A 15429-nucleotide genomic window follows, 5' to 3' on the forward strand; every position below is an offset into this window, starting at 1 on the left:
TAGCAAAATCAATGTAAATATTTACAAATGGAATAATATACGGTCGGGTCGAGCCGCCTCAATCTACAGTTGGAGACATTTTGTTTTATTAGGGAACTTGGAGGCAGCGTGGCCTGGTGGACAGAGCACGGGCCTGGGATGCAGCAGGACCTGGGTTCTAATGCCCGTTCTACCACTAGTCTGCTGTGTGACCTTGGGCAAGTCACTTCACTCCTCCGTGCCTCAGTTCCCTCATCTGTGAAATTGGGATTAAGACTGGGAGTCCCATATGGGACAGGGACCGTGTCCACCCTCATTAGCTTTTTTTTTTTTTGAGAAGCAGCATGGCTCAGTGGAAAGAGCCTGGGCTTGGGAGTCAGAAGTCATGTGTTCAAATCCCAGCTCAGCCGCTTGTCAGCTGTGTGACTTTGGGCAAGCCACTTTGCTTCTCTGTGCCTCAGCGACCTCATCTGTAAAATGGGGATGAAGACTGTGAGCCCCACGTGGGACAACCTGATTACCATGTATCCTCTCCAGCTCATGGAACAGTGCTTGGCACATAGTAAGTGCTTAACAAATGTCATTATGATTATTATTTTAGCTCCTCCAGTGCTTAGAAGAGTACTTGACACAGAGTAAGTGCTTAACAAATACCATCATCATTATTACTGTTATTAGGGACTTTATAAGGTTACACTAGTCACTTCATTTTGCATATACCTTCATTGTAGTATAAATTACAAGGGGCATGATTTCAATCCATATGTAAGTGTGATTAGAAAAATCTTTTGGGTCGCTTCAGTTACGTCTTGCCTCCCTCGGTGGCTAGTTCCCACCTTCTTTGCTAAGTACTGAATTCGTGCTCCTGCGATAGAGGGAGGAAAGAAAATGCCACTGTGCTTATGACTATTTGGCAGATGATTAGGAAAGCATTTGACTGCCCCAGAAATATATTAACTGCATTCGTTATTCCACTTTCTGGGCTGGTAGGGAACAAGGAAATAGTTTAGAATGACGTGTTTCAACTCACTACAAAGAGAAGCAATTTGACTTTAAGGACATTCTCCGAAGCGTCTCGCTAAGAACGAAGAACATGAGTAAATGGAAACAGCTTCTAAGTGGACCACATTTTCTATTTTTCTTAGTTTGGAGGGTGACTCCTTGGGGAAAAAACCCACCAGGCACTGCCGGTCAAGGAGATGCGTTATCCACTAATGTGATGTTGGGCCTGGACTTGAGGATTATTCCAGCCACAGACTATTAAGTTGACCTAGAAAGTTAGAAGAAGAGCGCCTGGGCTTTGGTTAGACTGGCTGCATGGTTAGCGTTTAGAGAAGGATCAGTGTGTTTGAGACATCCAAGAAATGAGCTAGCAATCTTCCTTGGATTATGGTTACAGTGAAAGAACTCTTACTGCATAAAGTTGTGGTTAGATATTGAAACGGGACTTGCTAATGCTTGGATCTCTCTCCCGCCCCCTGATTTTTTGGTTCCGTCGTGTTCGCCCGTACAGAACTTAAATGTCCAATTAATGAAACTTTTCTGCCTGGTGGGAAAATGCTGGAAATCATTTGAGCCCGATCCCTGTTTAGAAAAGTCATGTTAGCCAGGTTTTATCCCACAGAATTTTATCCCAGTAAAGTAATGCCTGGCCTGCTAGTATCCTCATCATGATGACTTAATTGTTTATAAGCACGCATGCTCACAGACACACACATTCTCTCACATGCACGCATACCCCACTTTCCTTTTCTGCACTAGAGGAAGAGAATGAAAGGAATTTGGGGAGCTTACTGGGGAGTTTTAGATAATTGTCTACCTGTCAGAACTTCAATTAATTTAATTTAAATCAACAACCTTTAACAACTCTGAAATTGATGTTAATCGCCACTAAGCATTTTTCTCAATCTCTAAATTAGCACAAGACTAGATGACAGACGGGGTTCAACTCGTGGAACAGCTTGCTGCTGACTTTTTCTTCGAGAAAGGATTTCTCACTTCCTGAGACTTGTTCTTGGCCAAGGCCTGAAACCACGCCAGAGACCAAAATCCTGCTGTTTCCCCGCTAGACTGTAAGCTTGTTGTGGGCGGGGAGCGCGCCTACCGACTCTCTTTTATTGCACTCTCCCAAGCGCTTAGTACAGTGATCTGCACAGAGTAAGCGCTCAGTAAATACGATGGATCGAACGATTGGCCAAGACCAGTCGAACCGAGCCAGACTCCGGGTTTGTGAAATTCCAGCTGCGGCTCTAGGATGCTTTTCTTTCAAGGATTCCTTCATTCATCCATTCAGTAGTATTGATTGAGCACTGACTGTGTACAAAGCATTGTACTAAGTGCTTGGGACAGTACAAAATAACAATAAACGGACGCATCCCTTTCCCGCAACGAGCTTACAGTCTAGAGGGAGACGATGGAATCCGTGGCGTTATCTGTGAGAGAATGTAGCATGAGCTAATCTTAATATTTCAACGTAGCTTTGACTATGGGCCGATCTCTCTCCCCGTGTCTCTGACTCTGTCTCTGCCTCTAAGTCTCTTTCTCTGTTGCTCTCTCCCTCTCAGCCCCTTCCTCTCTCTCTCTCTCTCTCTTTCTCTCGCAGTATTTTCATCCAAGAGTTGTTCCTGGCTTCCTGGTGAGTGATGAGGGAAATGCATTTAGTTGGACTGCCCGAGACAGGAATGCCTAACACTTGGCTGAATCGCGTGGCTTCGTCTGAAATAGGCAGCGGGGGTCACTGACCGCGAGTGTCGGGTGACTGAAGGACCCTCAGTGCTAACCCCTTTGCTCACGCCCTCACTACTTCACAAGTCGCTGCTTGCCTCCGGTCACCCGTGCAGTCCCGGGCGCCCTGCGGGTTATGAGCAGGGGTCGCGGGACGTTTTCCTCCCGTCGGGGCGGTTTCCGATTCCCGTGTCGTGATGTGCCTTCGCGAGGGGCTTGTACTTTCCGCCTGGTGCACCCCTTGCATCAGATGTTGGCTGCTGTTTCGCTCTGGGACCGAGTCCCGCTCACGATCACCTGGTAGGAGGACATCCCTCTGCGTTCCCTGAGAGGTTCCATCCGCCGCCCGATTCGGTTGAAACCTGGCCCTTTTTCATTGCAGATACAACACCTTGCCGAGCCGAAGAACCCTAAAAAATTCAAGATTAGTGAGTAAAAAGGACGACGTGCATGTCTGCATCATGTGCTTACGTGCCATCATGAATTACCAGGTATGTCTCTCTGGAACTGGCTGTAGATTTTTGAGATCCTTTCTGCCCACGGCATCAGTGAGGCGGTGGAAGATTCGGGGAAGCCAACCTGATTCACTGTAAGGTTAATTAGCTCATTAGCTTTAATGAGTTCTTCTGGATCAAACCTCAGAGTCATCTTTGAATATTGATTGAGGGCCCTCAGGGGTGTAGCACACCCTTTGGCCCTAGCCACAGAAAATTCTAATAGACTTGGAAGCTCAGGATTTGCCAGTGTTCTGAGTTTTTAATTGATGATCGTTAATGAACGACTGCTTTGTCTGAGGTCATTTCAGGTCACAGTAGACCTCAAAGCCGCATAGACTGTGCAGTAAGGTACGAAGGAGTGGTCACTAAGTGGAAGTCCTTGGTGGAACTTGTACCCCGAGGATTTTAGGGGGCCACCGTCTTGGATTTCACCCCCCCAGGCGCTGATATGCTTCCAGTGAAATCAGAGCTGTGATGCCCTGTCCTGGGGACTTTGTGACTGCTCCTTGCTCATTATCCCGAGGTCCCAGAGGCCTCTGGGACAAGTGGCCTTATTCCTTGTTAACTGTCGGGATGGCCATTTTTTCCTTTTTAGCCATCTGCTAAACGCTTACAGAGAAGTAACTTGCCCAGTGTCGTGCAGCAGAACAGTGGCCGAGCCAGGACTAGAACCCGAGTTTTCTGGCCCCCTGGGCTGTGCGCTTTTTGGAAGTCAGTATGGTCGACCCCACCACCCCCCAGCCATCTGTTTGTAACTCTTCTGTTTCCTCTCCATTTCAGTACGGATTCAATATGGTCATGTCCCACCCACACGCTGTTAATGAAATTGCACTAAGTCTGAATAACAAGAATCCTAGGTAAGGAGACTTCTGGATGGGTAAGTCTTGCAGGGGTGAAAAAGTTTCTACCGGTTGAGTTGGAGTTCTAGAATCCCACCAGGATTTTCCATGAAGGGGCTTCTTAAGACACGGGCCTCCATTTGTCCTTTGAGCCTGGTGAAACTTCCTGCCTCTAGAACTGCGTCGTTGGGCTTGGTGGAAGTTTCAGTCTCAGATCTCTTCTCTCAACCGCTCCCAATCAAGAATAGCTTCAGGTGGCCTTAGAACCACCCTAGAACCATAGTGAACCCTGCCCCTCCTGGGGGGGCGGACGCTCAAGGATTGCCGTAGGGCAGTGTCGGGAGTGGACTTGATTGGCTGGGATGTCAGTGACTCAGGCGTGTGGCCGCACCCAGAATCGGATGTGGCAGCGGGTAGATGGAAAGCTGTTTCCGTAGGTCCCGATCAGTTGTCCTGATAGGTCCTACCTTAGGGATGGCCCTGATGGATCGCGATGCTGGTCTCATCATTCTCCCGAAAGGGTTGGAAAATGGAAATCTCTCTTGACCTCCATTTCCGGCCCCTATGGAAGATCGTTCTCTATTTCTCGAGATTTAGAGTGTTTGTCCAAATTGCCATTTCCCTTTTTAACATCCAGGATGTTGGGTTCAGGAAAAGCCAGTTTTCATTTGACACTGTCTTTGAACGTTTCAAAAAGTACCGCCCGGCCTCCTTTCATTCACTGTTTGTTATGGAGTTTTGTTTCCGTTTCTGGAGACGGGGGGAAGATCTCGGTATTATCCTCGCTGTTTTCCAGAGAGTTACAGACCTCATACACAGGGAGACTAAACAGACTGCAAACTCACACTGCCACTGAGGACTTACACAGAGCCATCTGCAAATGAGCAGATTGGAAGCATAAGGACCCTGATTCGATTTTTAGCTTTGAGACAAATGAGATGCATTTGGCTCTGGAGAGCGGAGAAAATATTGCACCATTGTGGTTTCTTGCCTTAATGCTCCCAAATTCCCTTTGGCCCTGAAGTTTATCAATTCCTTTTGTTTCAACCCATTTGCTGGTGATGGAAGAAGGCCGGGCTGTCTTCCTCCTTTAGATTCACACCCAGGGTAACACTGGGCATCAATTCCTCACAGATCTACGGCGTATGATCGTTCGGGATTGTGGGCGAGGGGCCCCGAGTCTTGCGAATTGGCACTATGTCTTGGGCTCAAGACCAATCAACTGATGGGTGAGAAGTTGGGAAAGATGCAAAACGTGCCAGAGGCGGCTCATTTATTCGGCGTTGCCCCCGCATCCATTTAGCGACGGAGGGCGAAGCTGATCCACCGCACGCTGTGTTGATTTTGTGTTTTTCTCTTTGAATTGACAGAACAAAAGCCCTCGTCTTGGAACTGCTAGCAGCCGTTTGTCTTGTCAGAGGAGGGCACGAAATCATTTTGTCGGCATTCGATAACTTCAAAGAGGTAGGATATTTGTCATAAGAGCATCCTCATCATCAATTGGTATTTACTGAACACTTGCTATGTGCAGAGCACTGTACTAAGCGCTTGGGAGAGTACAGTACAACAGAGTCGACAGACACGATCCCTCCCCATATCGAGCTTACAGTCTAGAGACCTGCAATGTCTCTCTTAAATCCAGGCAGTCCAGACCTTCAGAGTTTCCCATCGCCTCCTGTCTCGGCTGGAGACTAGTTAATTGCCCAAATGAAATCTACCAAGACCCGGTGCCTTGGATGGAGGGATTAATGTTTCACAGTTTCCTGTTTTCTAGGCTCCAGACCTAACTTTGAAATGATTTCATTAGTTCCTTTCAAATGACCCAGGGTGACTATTTTAAAACCGGTCCAATGGAAGCGTCATTAGCTCTGGGTTTGCCAGGTCTCCCGGCATAATTCCGTAATCTCTTTCAGCGCCATCACCACCGTGAAGGTCACCGTTACCATTAAATGGTATTTTTCACGCGTGGCATGGTGCGGTTCTGGGTAGGGGACGAAAGACAGCTAGAATGGTCTCGGTCCTCGAGGAGCTGGGAGGCCTTTACACTGGTCAGGCGATAACAGAATGGAAGTCGTGGCGAGGATATCACAGAGGTTCGGTGATTATGTTGAGAGTATCGGATAGAATTGGAAAGTTTGGTCATTCCGGGAGAGAGAGGGGATTGAAGGGTATCTTGTTGGATTTAGGGTCAGAGGAGTGGTAGGCAGTTGGGGTGATTGACTTCACTTCTGGAAAGGTTCAGGGAGGAAGTGGGCCTTTGGAAAGAGGAAAGAGAGCTCTTGGTAGGCGTGGAAGAATGGTTTAGACATAAGCTCTTTGAGGAAAGGGGATGCGTAGTCAGCTTCTGTTGTTACTTTCCCAAGCACTCAGGACGGGGCTTAGTATTTAGAAGGTGCTCAGTAAATACTACTGACGGTAGTTGACAGGAAGAGCATTCTTGGAGTAGAGGATTGGCCAGTGAGTAGCCTGGGTTCTCCGTCGGGGAAATGGACCAGTCAGGTGATGAGGTGGTTCAGGGTGGGTGGAGAGGAGGCAAAGGCTGGGTTTCAGGGGGAGACGAGGGTGGTCCAAATTAGAGCAGATTTTCCCCACCAAAAAGAGTCCAACCGAAGCGGGAGACCTGGTCCCTCCTCCAGTCTGACGCAGGCGCTTGTAATGAGTTCGAGTCATCAGGACCCTTAATCTGTGAAAATCGGAGTCTTAGAATTAGCTAAGCCCAGCCTCCTCTGATTGAACAAGGTCAGTCAAGAACACCAGGGGCTCAGAGTTTATCTGCACCCGTGCTCGGCAAGGCAAGCTTCGGCCTGTTGACTCCTTCTCAAGGATCCAGGGGTCACACTCCCCCTTGAACCTTCCTCTGCGATCCCTCTCTTAAGCTAAGAGTTCAAGGTTCAAGGACGAAAGCAGCTCGTAAGTGATTTTTGACTCTCCGCTCTCAAGTCTTAGAGAAGTTAAATCTCAATAGTTATTTGTGATCCTTAAGTCTGGTGATATTCTGGATGGTGATAGTAATTATTACCGAATTGTACTTTCCAAGCACTTAGTGCAGTGCTCCGCACACAGTAAGCGTTCAATAAATACGATTGAATGAATGAATGAAGTGTAGGGATTAATCCCCATTTTACAGATGAGGTAACTGAGGAAGAGAGAAGTGAAGTGACTTGCCCACGGTCACTCAGTAGGCAAGTGGCAGAGTTGAAATTAGAACCCAGGTCCTCTGACTCCCAGATCTCTCCTCTTTCCACTAGGCCATGCTACTTCTCGAATAGCTGACATTTTAGTGCAGGTCAGTATAGGCTATGGTGTGCAGTTCAGAACTAACCTTAGTGAAATTGATATTTGTGGCTGTTGAATGGAAAATGAGGGGTTACATTCCCCCCCGCCAACCACCTCCACTAGTCAGACTCCCCAGTGTCTCCATGCTTATGGTGAATTCCTGAAAATGCATGTAAATAAGACCGTGCACGAAAGTTTATTAATTTTCATGGAAGACTAGATTAGACTGAATCATTGAACTTTTTGGATGCCATAATACTGCTTTAACTGTCTGCTGAAGTACAGAGAAGCCAAAGCAGATCTCCAGGGTAAAAGACACCCAGCTCACATCTGTAGCAAGATTTCATTTCCCCCACAGTCGTTTGCAGAGGAATTCCTCTTCAAGCAGGGCATTGATACCACCGCACTTCCTTTTTCTGGCTTCTGGCTTTCATTTTGTCCTAAGCTGTTTATCTGTGCATCCTCAGGATTTGCAGATCTGGGGATTTAAAAGTAAATAGCTCAAGTCCTAAAGCAGCTATTTTTTGTATGGAAGATTGTATTCTCAACCTCTACGCGGGGCAAAGCAGGGCGTCTGTTTTTCTTTTGTTGTTTATTTTTATGGTGTTTGTTAAGCACTTACTATGAACTGAGTGCTGGGGTAAATACAAGCTAATAGAGTTGGACCCAGATCCTGTCCCACATGGGGCACACAGGCTTCATCCCCGTTTTACAGATGAGGGAACTGAGACACAGAGAAGTGGAGTGACTTTCCCAAGGTGACAGAGCAGACAAGTGGCAGAACAGGGATCAGAACCCAGGTCCTTCTGACTCCCAGGCCCGGGCTCTATCCACTGAGGCACGCGTTTGATGTGTCTCTCTGGAGTTCTCCAGACTGTAAGCTCCTTGAGGGCAGGGATCTCATCCACAAATTGTGTTATACTCACATTCAGCCTGTGCTCTGCATACAGTAGGTGCTTAATAACTGCTATTACTTGCTTGATTGTATCCAGGGAAATATCAGGGAAGCTAAGGGACATGGGATCTTGCAGTCACTTTATTTTCTTCTTGGTTTTTTCTTCCTCTGCTTTGAATTTTTAAAACCCCCTCAGAAAAAAGGCAGAGGAAGGTCACCTCAACCAACTCAAATTCTCCCATTTCCTGCCTTGGAGAGATGTTGAAGGCAAAGGAGAATCCAGAGGGAACTGAGGCAAAAGGGCACACCTGATCCTCCTGGAGAGCCGTGGAAGTGGAAGCCGTGGGGTGGAAATGGGCGTGTCAACAGGAAGGCTGTCAGGAAACCATACACTTTCAAATTTAGAGATGTTTTAAAGATTAATTAAGCCCTGAGGCGACTTCGGAACACCCTGCTGGGCTTCGGTTAACGAACTGGAAATGACACAGATTTCTCCGTGGGTTCATCACCAAGTCGAAACCCAGAAGGACCAGAGATTTAGGTCCCCTTTTAGGTGGAGCTTGTGGTCTCCAGGCCTCCAGCTTTCTGCAGCGTTCATGTTTTTGGGGCACATTAACATTTTCTTGGTTTCTACTCCCCGTTTTGCACATACATACACACACACACACACACATACACAGAGCAGAAAATGTGGCTCACAGGAACCCATTTGTTTCACATGCCAGTCTGTCAATCAATCAAACGTATCTATTGAACATTTACTATGAGCCGAGCATTGTACTAAGCACTTGGGAGAGTACAGTGTAACAGAGTTGGAAGACGCTTTTCCTGCCCACAGCGAGTTTACCGTCAAGGATGCTGTGCACAATCAGATTGTGTTTTTCATTTCTTTATTTGCCGGACAATAGTTAGAACTTCTTCTTTCGATTCTTACCCTTTAGAAAAATGAAGTTCTTTGTTTAATTTTTATTAGTTTTCCCTTCACTGGAGGGAGGGGATAAGATTGTGTAGGTTTCAGGGCTAAATGTGTCATTTAGATTCGAATTTCTCTATTTGCATGCCAAGGACTCTTTATTGCCAGCAACAAGCCCAGTCTCTCCCCACCTGCCAGTGTAGTCTTTATCGTGAGGGATGTTCGGAGAGTTAGGAAAAGTGAAAAAGAAATGCCAGGACCATCTTTGGCAGGGCCAGTAATCCAGGAACAGTGGGTTTACGCCGTAAAGGATAAAAGCTTTTTTTCACCTAGAGCGAAGTCTGAAATAACTGTTTGCTTAACCAGGCGAGGGCAAGAAAACTGAGCTTTTGTTCTCCAGCGAACCTCCCCAAATGTCGGCTTAATCGGTCAAAACCGGCTGCTCCCAAGCTGAACCTTCCTGTGGGGAGAGACCGCCGGTCAAGGTAGCCTGTGTGTGAGGGAGAGAAGAGGAAAGGGTGCATCTTGTGGCTGGGGGTGGGGGCGTCACGGGTTGGGAAGTATTTCTAATCACGCCTTTCTCCCGATCGTGCCCCCTCCTGCTGCTTGCAAAGGGATTCAAGGCCTGAGATTGACCTTGGGAGTCGGGGGAGAGAAGGGAAGGGCGAGGGAGGAATTTGGCCGTGAGGCAATATCTTCTAATGGCCGGACCGAGGTTAAAACTGTTTGCGTTCAACCCTTGGCCGTCAGGAAGATTAATCTTCTGACCTTTCCAGACCACGATGGCTCACTCGAAGTGTCGATCCCTATTGACGAGGGCCCTTAAATACCTCCGTAGTCCCTGGGTAGGTGGCTGGGGGGCGGGGAGGGACTTTGCTGAGATTTCACGTGCGGATTCCTCCAAAATCACCTGTGATCCTGCCGATCCTATAGAATTTGAACTGTGGGCTAACTTAGCCACTGAGGTGTAGAAAATAGAAAAACGGTGCAATTTTCGCTGTCGCTTCTTGGGGTTTTAAAAATTAGGGAAATAAATCACCCACCCACCCAGGCTCTTTCCACCCAGCCATGCTGCTTCTCCAAATGAAGATGGCGACTGGGAACCAGATACCTTAGGGTATCTGAACGTGATTCCTGAACTAATTTGCCCCTTACCCTAGATTGGGGGCTGTCATTGTGAAGATCGGGATGTCTAGGCTGACGGTTTCTTGCTGGGCCAATTAAGAGAACCTTTAGACTTTTACAAGGAGAAATCTCGGTTGGTTCCACGCTCGAAAGATTGTTGGCTCTAGTCAGCCCTAAACTGCAAGTTCTTATCCTGTATATCTAAGAATCTTGAGCCCTTCCTTTCCCCACTTCTCCTCTCATACTTTTCCCCACGTCCAAAGAAATCATTCCTCTGGAAAATCCTTTTTTTTTTTTTATTTGTAAAGAACTTACTATGTGCCAGGCACTGTACTAACCGCTACAAGCTAATCAGGTTGGACACAGGGTCTCTCTCCCATAGGACTCACAGTTTTAATCCCCGTTTTACAAATGAGGGAACTGTGGCACTGAGAAGTGAAGTGATATGCCCAGAGTCACGCAGCTGAGATTAGAATCGAGGTCCTTCTGACTCCCAGGCCTGGGCTCTGTCCACTAAGCCACGCTGGGATAAATTCACCGGACAGGCCGGAACCCTTATTATTACTATTTTCAAATCCCCCCGGGGAAAGAGAGCCCTTCAGGATCCACTTCCAGTCTCCATGGCCCTTCTAGCTCGGAAATTCATCTCTATGCCTAATCCAAATTTGTTGTTTTTGATGGGCTGTTAAATTGATTTGGGGGGGGTATTTGAGGAAATGTCGCTGAGGATGAATATGAATGATTTCACTGTGACCCTAGAAGGACAGAGTAGCTTCCGAGATGCGCGGACATGAAAAATCAAAGCGGGCAGCTCACTGTCGGAATGTGTGCAGACGTCCAGAGGGGCTGATCTGCCAAGGCTGGATATTCAGACTCGCAAGAGAGTATGAGAGCTATTTTTCTCCAGCTAGGAACAGCCTTTTTTATCGTTGTTAATATTTCAGATTTTTAAGGCCACGGCTATATGTAGACAGACAGTGTGCTTAGATTGTAAAACACCGCTTTACGGGAAACAGCGAGCTTTCGTAATCGGGGATGCTTAGAGTTCTTTTCTGGATTCCGGGTTCCCAGAGTTGACATTTTTTTTGTTGTTGTTGGTTTTTTTCTTCCCCCCCGTCTCTTGAACCGAATGACCCTGTATTTGGAGCACAATTATTCTATTCACTGTATTTTTGTTTTAACTGCTCTGCCTGCAGGTGTCACGTTCAATCTGAGACTCGTTGCGGAAGCGATTATTTTTGTTCTGTGGCATTCCTGGATGTGAATGCAATCGAAAGAGAATGCTGGCCAGCTTCATGCTGAGCCCGAGACCCTCTCCCTTCCCACTGTCCCACCGTGCCAGGGGAGGGGAGGGCGGCCATCGAAGGGACATCTCCTCCAAGAGGCCTTCCCTGGCTAAGCCCTCCTTTCCTCTTCTCCCACTCCCTCTGCCTCATCCTGCGAAGCAAGAGCACGGCCTTGGGAGTCAGAGGTCATGAGTTCGAATCCCAGCTCTTGCACTTGTCAGCCGTGTGACTGTGGGCAAGTCACTTCACTTCTCTGGGCCTCGTTACCTCATCTGTAAAATGGGGATTAACTGTGAGCCTCACGTGGGACAACCTGATGACCCTGTATCTACCCCAGCGCTTAGAACAGTGCTCTGCACATAGTAAGCGCTTAACAAATAGCAACATTATTATCCTGACTTGCTCCCTTTATTCACCACCCCCTCCCTGCCAGCCCCAGAGCACTTTTGTCCATCTGTCATTTATTTATTTATATTAATGTGTCTGTCTCCCCCTCTAGATTGTAAGTTCGCTGTGGGCAGGGAATGTGTCCGTCCATTGTTGTTCCGAATTCTCCCAAGCGCTTAGTACAATGCTCTGCACACAATAAGCACTCAATAAATATGACTGACTGACTTATGGAAAGCAGGGGAGCAGCGGGGGAGAAGAGAGAGAGCGCGGGAGAATCACACTCTCGGGCACTGTAGTGATGGTAATGGCATCTGTTAAGCATGTGGCAACACTGTGCTATAAGTGCCAGAGTAGATCCAAGATAATTGGATCAGACACAGTCCTTATCCCACAGGGGGCTTACAGTTTAGAGGGGAGGGGGAACAGATATTGAATCCCCATTTTACAGATCAGAAAACTGAAGCGCTGAGAAGTTATAGGACTTATCCCAGGTCACACGACAAATTAGTGGTAGAGACGGGATTAGAACCCAGGTCCTCTGATTCTCAGGCCTACAATCCACTAGGCCAAATCGCTTTTGTGATTAAAAACTAACGATTGTGGTATTTGATCCCCCTCTAGACAGGGAAGCCAGGACCTGCGTTCTAATCCCGGCTCTGTCACCTGTCGGCTTTGTGACCTTAGGCAAGTCTCTTAACTACTCTGTGCCTCAGTTTCCTCATCTGGGATTAAATAGGGATTAAATCCTATTCCTTCCTTCCTTAGACCGTGAACCCTTCTGGACAGGGACTGTATCCAACTTGATTTTCTTATATCTACCCTAGCGCTCAGTACAGTGCCCGGCACATAGTAAGCGCTTTACAAGTACCACCACCGATATTGCTAAAAATTAAAAGGGACAAGGGGACTGATGACAGATGTATAAGGAGAGATGAAACAAAACTCTGAACGGCATGAAGACAGAACCAAAAATCAGTGAAGCAGTGGAGTGAGGAGGAGACGCTCCATTAGATTGTAAACTCCTCAAGGACAAAGAATGCTTTTTATCTTTAAAATCTGTTGCTATGGTCCTAACACAGTGCTCTGCAAGGGCAGTAGTAATGGTATTTATTGAGTGCCCACTGGGCACGGTGCACTGTGCTAAGCACCTAAGAAAGTACAATAGAAGCGTGAAATATATCACCTTCTCAGAAGGCGCTCACACTCCAAGTGGGGAGGCGGATATAAAAAAAGTTACAAATTAATAATGTTGGTATTTAAGTGCTTACTGTGTGCAGAGCACTGTTCTAAGCCCTTGGGAGAGCACAATAAAGTGTTCGTACTTAATACAATACAGGATTAGCTTTAGTACAATGCCGGACACGTGGCAAGCACTTAACAAATAACATTTTTTAAAAAAAACTACGTTCCTGGCGAACAAGAAGTAACTTGAGAAGCAACGTGGCCTCGTGGGTAGAGTATGGGCCTGGGAGTCAAAAAGGACCTGGGTTCCAATCCCGGCTCTGCCTCTTGTCCGCTCTGTGACCTCGACCACGTCACTTCATTTCTCTGGGCCTCAGTTTCCTCCTCTGTAAAATGGGGTTTAAGACCGTGAGCCTCACGTGGGATAGGGACCGTGTCCAACCTGATTAGCTTGTATCCTCCCCAGCACTTAGTGCTTGGCATAATAAGTGCTTAACAAATACCATTAAAGAAAAAAACAACAAAAGTTCCAACAATAGAGACTACAAACCCTGACCAAACTCCCAGGTACAAGTAGAAATTTTTCCAGCGCTTACTGAGGTTGTCAGTGAAACTCTTTGTAGAGACCAGCCGTAGCCAAAAACAGATATGCTGTTTGTATCGCGCTTAGGTTGGGGGCATTTCTGGGGGTGGGGGAGAACGTGTCGGCCATCTCTGCGTCTGATTTTAGAGTTTTCCAAACGTTGTGGTTGAGGGAAAGGGTTTGGGATGGCCGGTGGACTTTGGAAAGAGAAGCTGGTAGTGTGAAAGCGGTGGGGGTAAAAATGTGAAATGTATTTCAGGTGTGTGGAGAGAAGCAACGCTTTGAGAAGCTGATGGAACATTTCAAGAATGAAGACAACAATATAGATTTCATGGTGAGTCTTATTTTAGAAACAGATTCGGTCGTATGGTATTTTATGCCCTGAACAACGGCTGGGGGCTCATTAGACCTCTTCATTTGTTTGCGCACCTTTAAGGCAACGGTCCATCTTGCCGTATCCATTTCCATCTCCCTGCCTCCTTCGAAATGTGCTCCCTTTCTGAGGAATCCAGTTCCTCCGTAAAGACCTGGGGGATCGTGGTGGGAAGATCTGAGATGGATGGTCAGTTGGGGAAAATTGTCCACCCCTAGTACTTCGGGTCTTTCAATGCATTGCCGTTCGTCCGATGAGCCCTGGCAAGTCACTTTTTGCCGGGCACCCTGCTTTCTTTGAAGTTTATACGGAACTGGGGGTTACGAGCAGCCGAAAGTTGCTCAGGTCCCAGGGGAAAGCAAACTCGTGGTCAGCTTCGTTCTCAAAAACCCGGAAGTGGAAGGAGGCCGGGCGTGAGACTGTGGAGGTCCTCACTTGGCTGCCCAGGCTTTCTCCGAAAAAGACCCCTGTTGCTGTCCGGCCTCCAGTGTAGGCTGATCCGCAACTCTGAGTAGCGCTTGCCATCTCTCACCTGTGGGCCTCCCAAAGCCACTCACACCCTCGGACGCAGTCTCACTCTCGCCGTCCGCAGCGTCGCCTTCGAACCGGAAGGACGACCCGAACGAGCGGCCGTCGTGAGCGGAGCCCGTTGGCTCCCGCTCCCGCGCGGCAGCGGCTCCCGGAGTTCGCCCCGGGCCGACGGAGCCGATCGCGAGGTCTGTGGGAGCCACCGGGCCCCACGCCTCGTCGGGATCATTTAACAGGTCGAATCTGGCAACCCCCGCTTCTGATGGGCGGCGGCCAGAGGCCCCCTCCCCACTCCGGGATTTTCCCCAAGGCGAACCGCCCAGGTCGCAGACGCCCCCGGGATCCGGTCGGTTTCGGTGGGCAGGAGGGACGCCGGCCTTATCGAGTCTGCCGGGCGGAGTGCCCATCGGAACGGCACTTCCTCCCCCCTCCTTCCTCCGCCCCGGCCGGGAAGAGTTAGAAGCTTCCGGAAGTCCTTTGCTGTCACGGGAACGTGGACTACTTAAGAGGACAGTCCTCAACCACACTACCTCTCCGGGAACATCTGCAACGTACAGAGACACCGCCGGGATGCTCTTGATCGATACCTTAGGGTTAAAAAAAATAGACATTCGAATCCCACCTGCATTCTCGATCGTTTCAGGTGGCATCCGACCCAGGTTGCCTTCAGGTAGAGTTGACAAGCAACGGGGCTAGATTGGTTTCTCCGCGTCATCCTGCGGCCAGCCCAGTCTCCCTGGGGCCTTGGGGGGCATTGGGTTGGGGGGGTGTCCCCACGGCCCAACCCCGGCTGGACCGCCCACCTCCAGGCTTGGCACGATTCAGCCCCAGACCCGGAC

The 15429-nt window shown here is 48.3% G+C and overlaps 1 protein-coding gene across 7 annotated transcripts in view; it reads left to right on the forward strand.

The window, feature by feature from the left end:
• Positions 1 to 15429, forward strand: part of FMNL2 (formin like 2) — a 216364-nt gene that overhangs the window by 167789 nt on the left and 33146 nt on the right. For all 7 annotated transcript variants that reach the window (XM_029071852.2, XM_029071848.2, XM_029071849.2 and 4 more), the window contains exons 7-10: positions 3086 to 3194; positions 3981 to 4057; positions 5410 to 5503; positions 13949 to 14023. In XM_029071852.2, the coding sequence (XP_028927685.1) occupies positions 3086 to 3194; positions 3981 to 4057; positions 5410 to 5503; positions 13949 to 14023 (355 nt within the window). The remainder of the gene's footprint in view (positions 1 to 3085; positions 3195 to 3980; positions 4058 to 5409; positions 5504 to 13948; positions 14024 to 15429) is intronic.

Source organism: Ornithorhynchus anatinus, chromosome 9 (assembly GCF_004115215.2).
Source record: "Ornithorhynchus anatinus isolate Pmale09 chromosome 9, mOrnAna1.pri.v4, whole genome shotgun sequence".
Lineage (NCBI taxonomy): Eukaryota > Metazoa > Chordata > Mammalia > Monotremata > Ornithorhynchidae > Ornithorhynchus > Ornithorhynchus anatinus.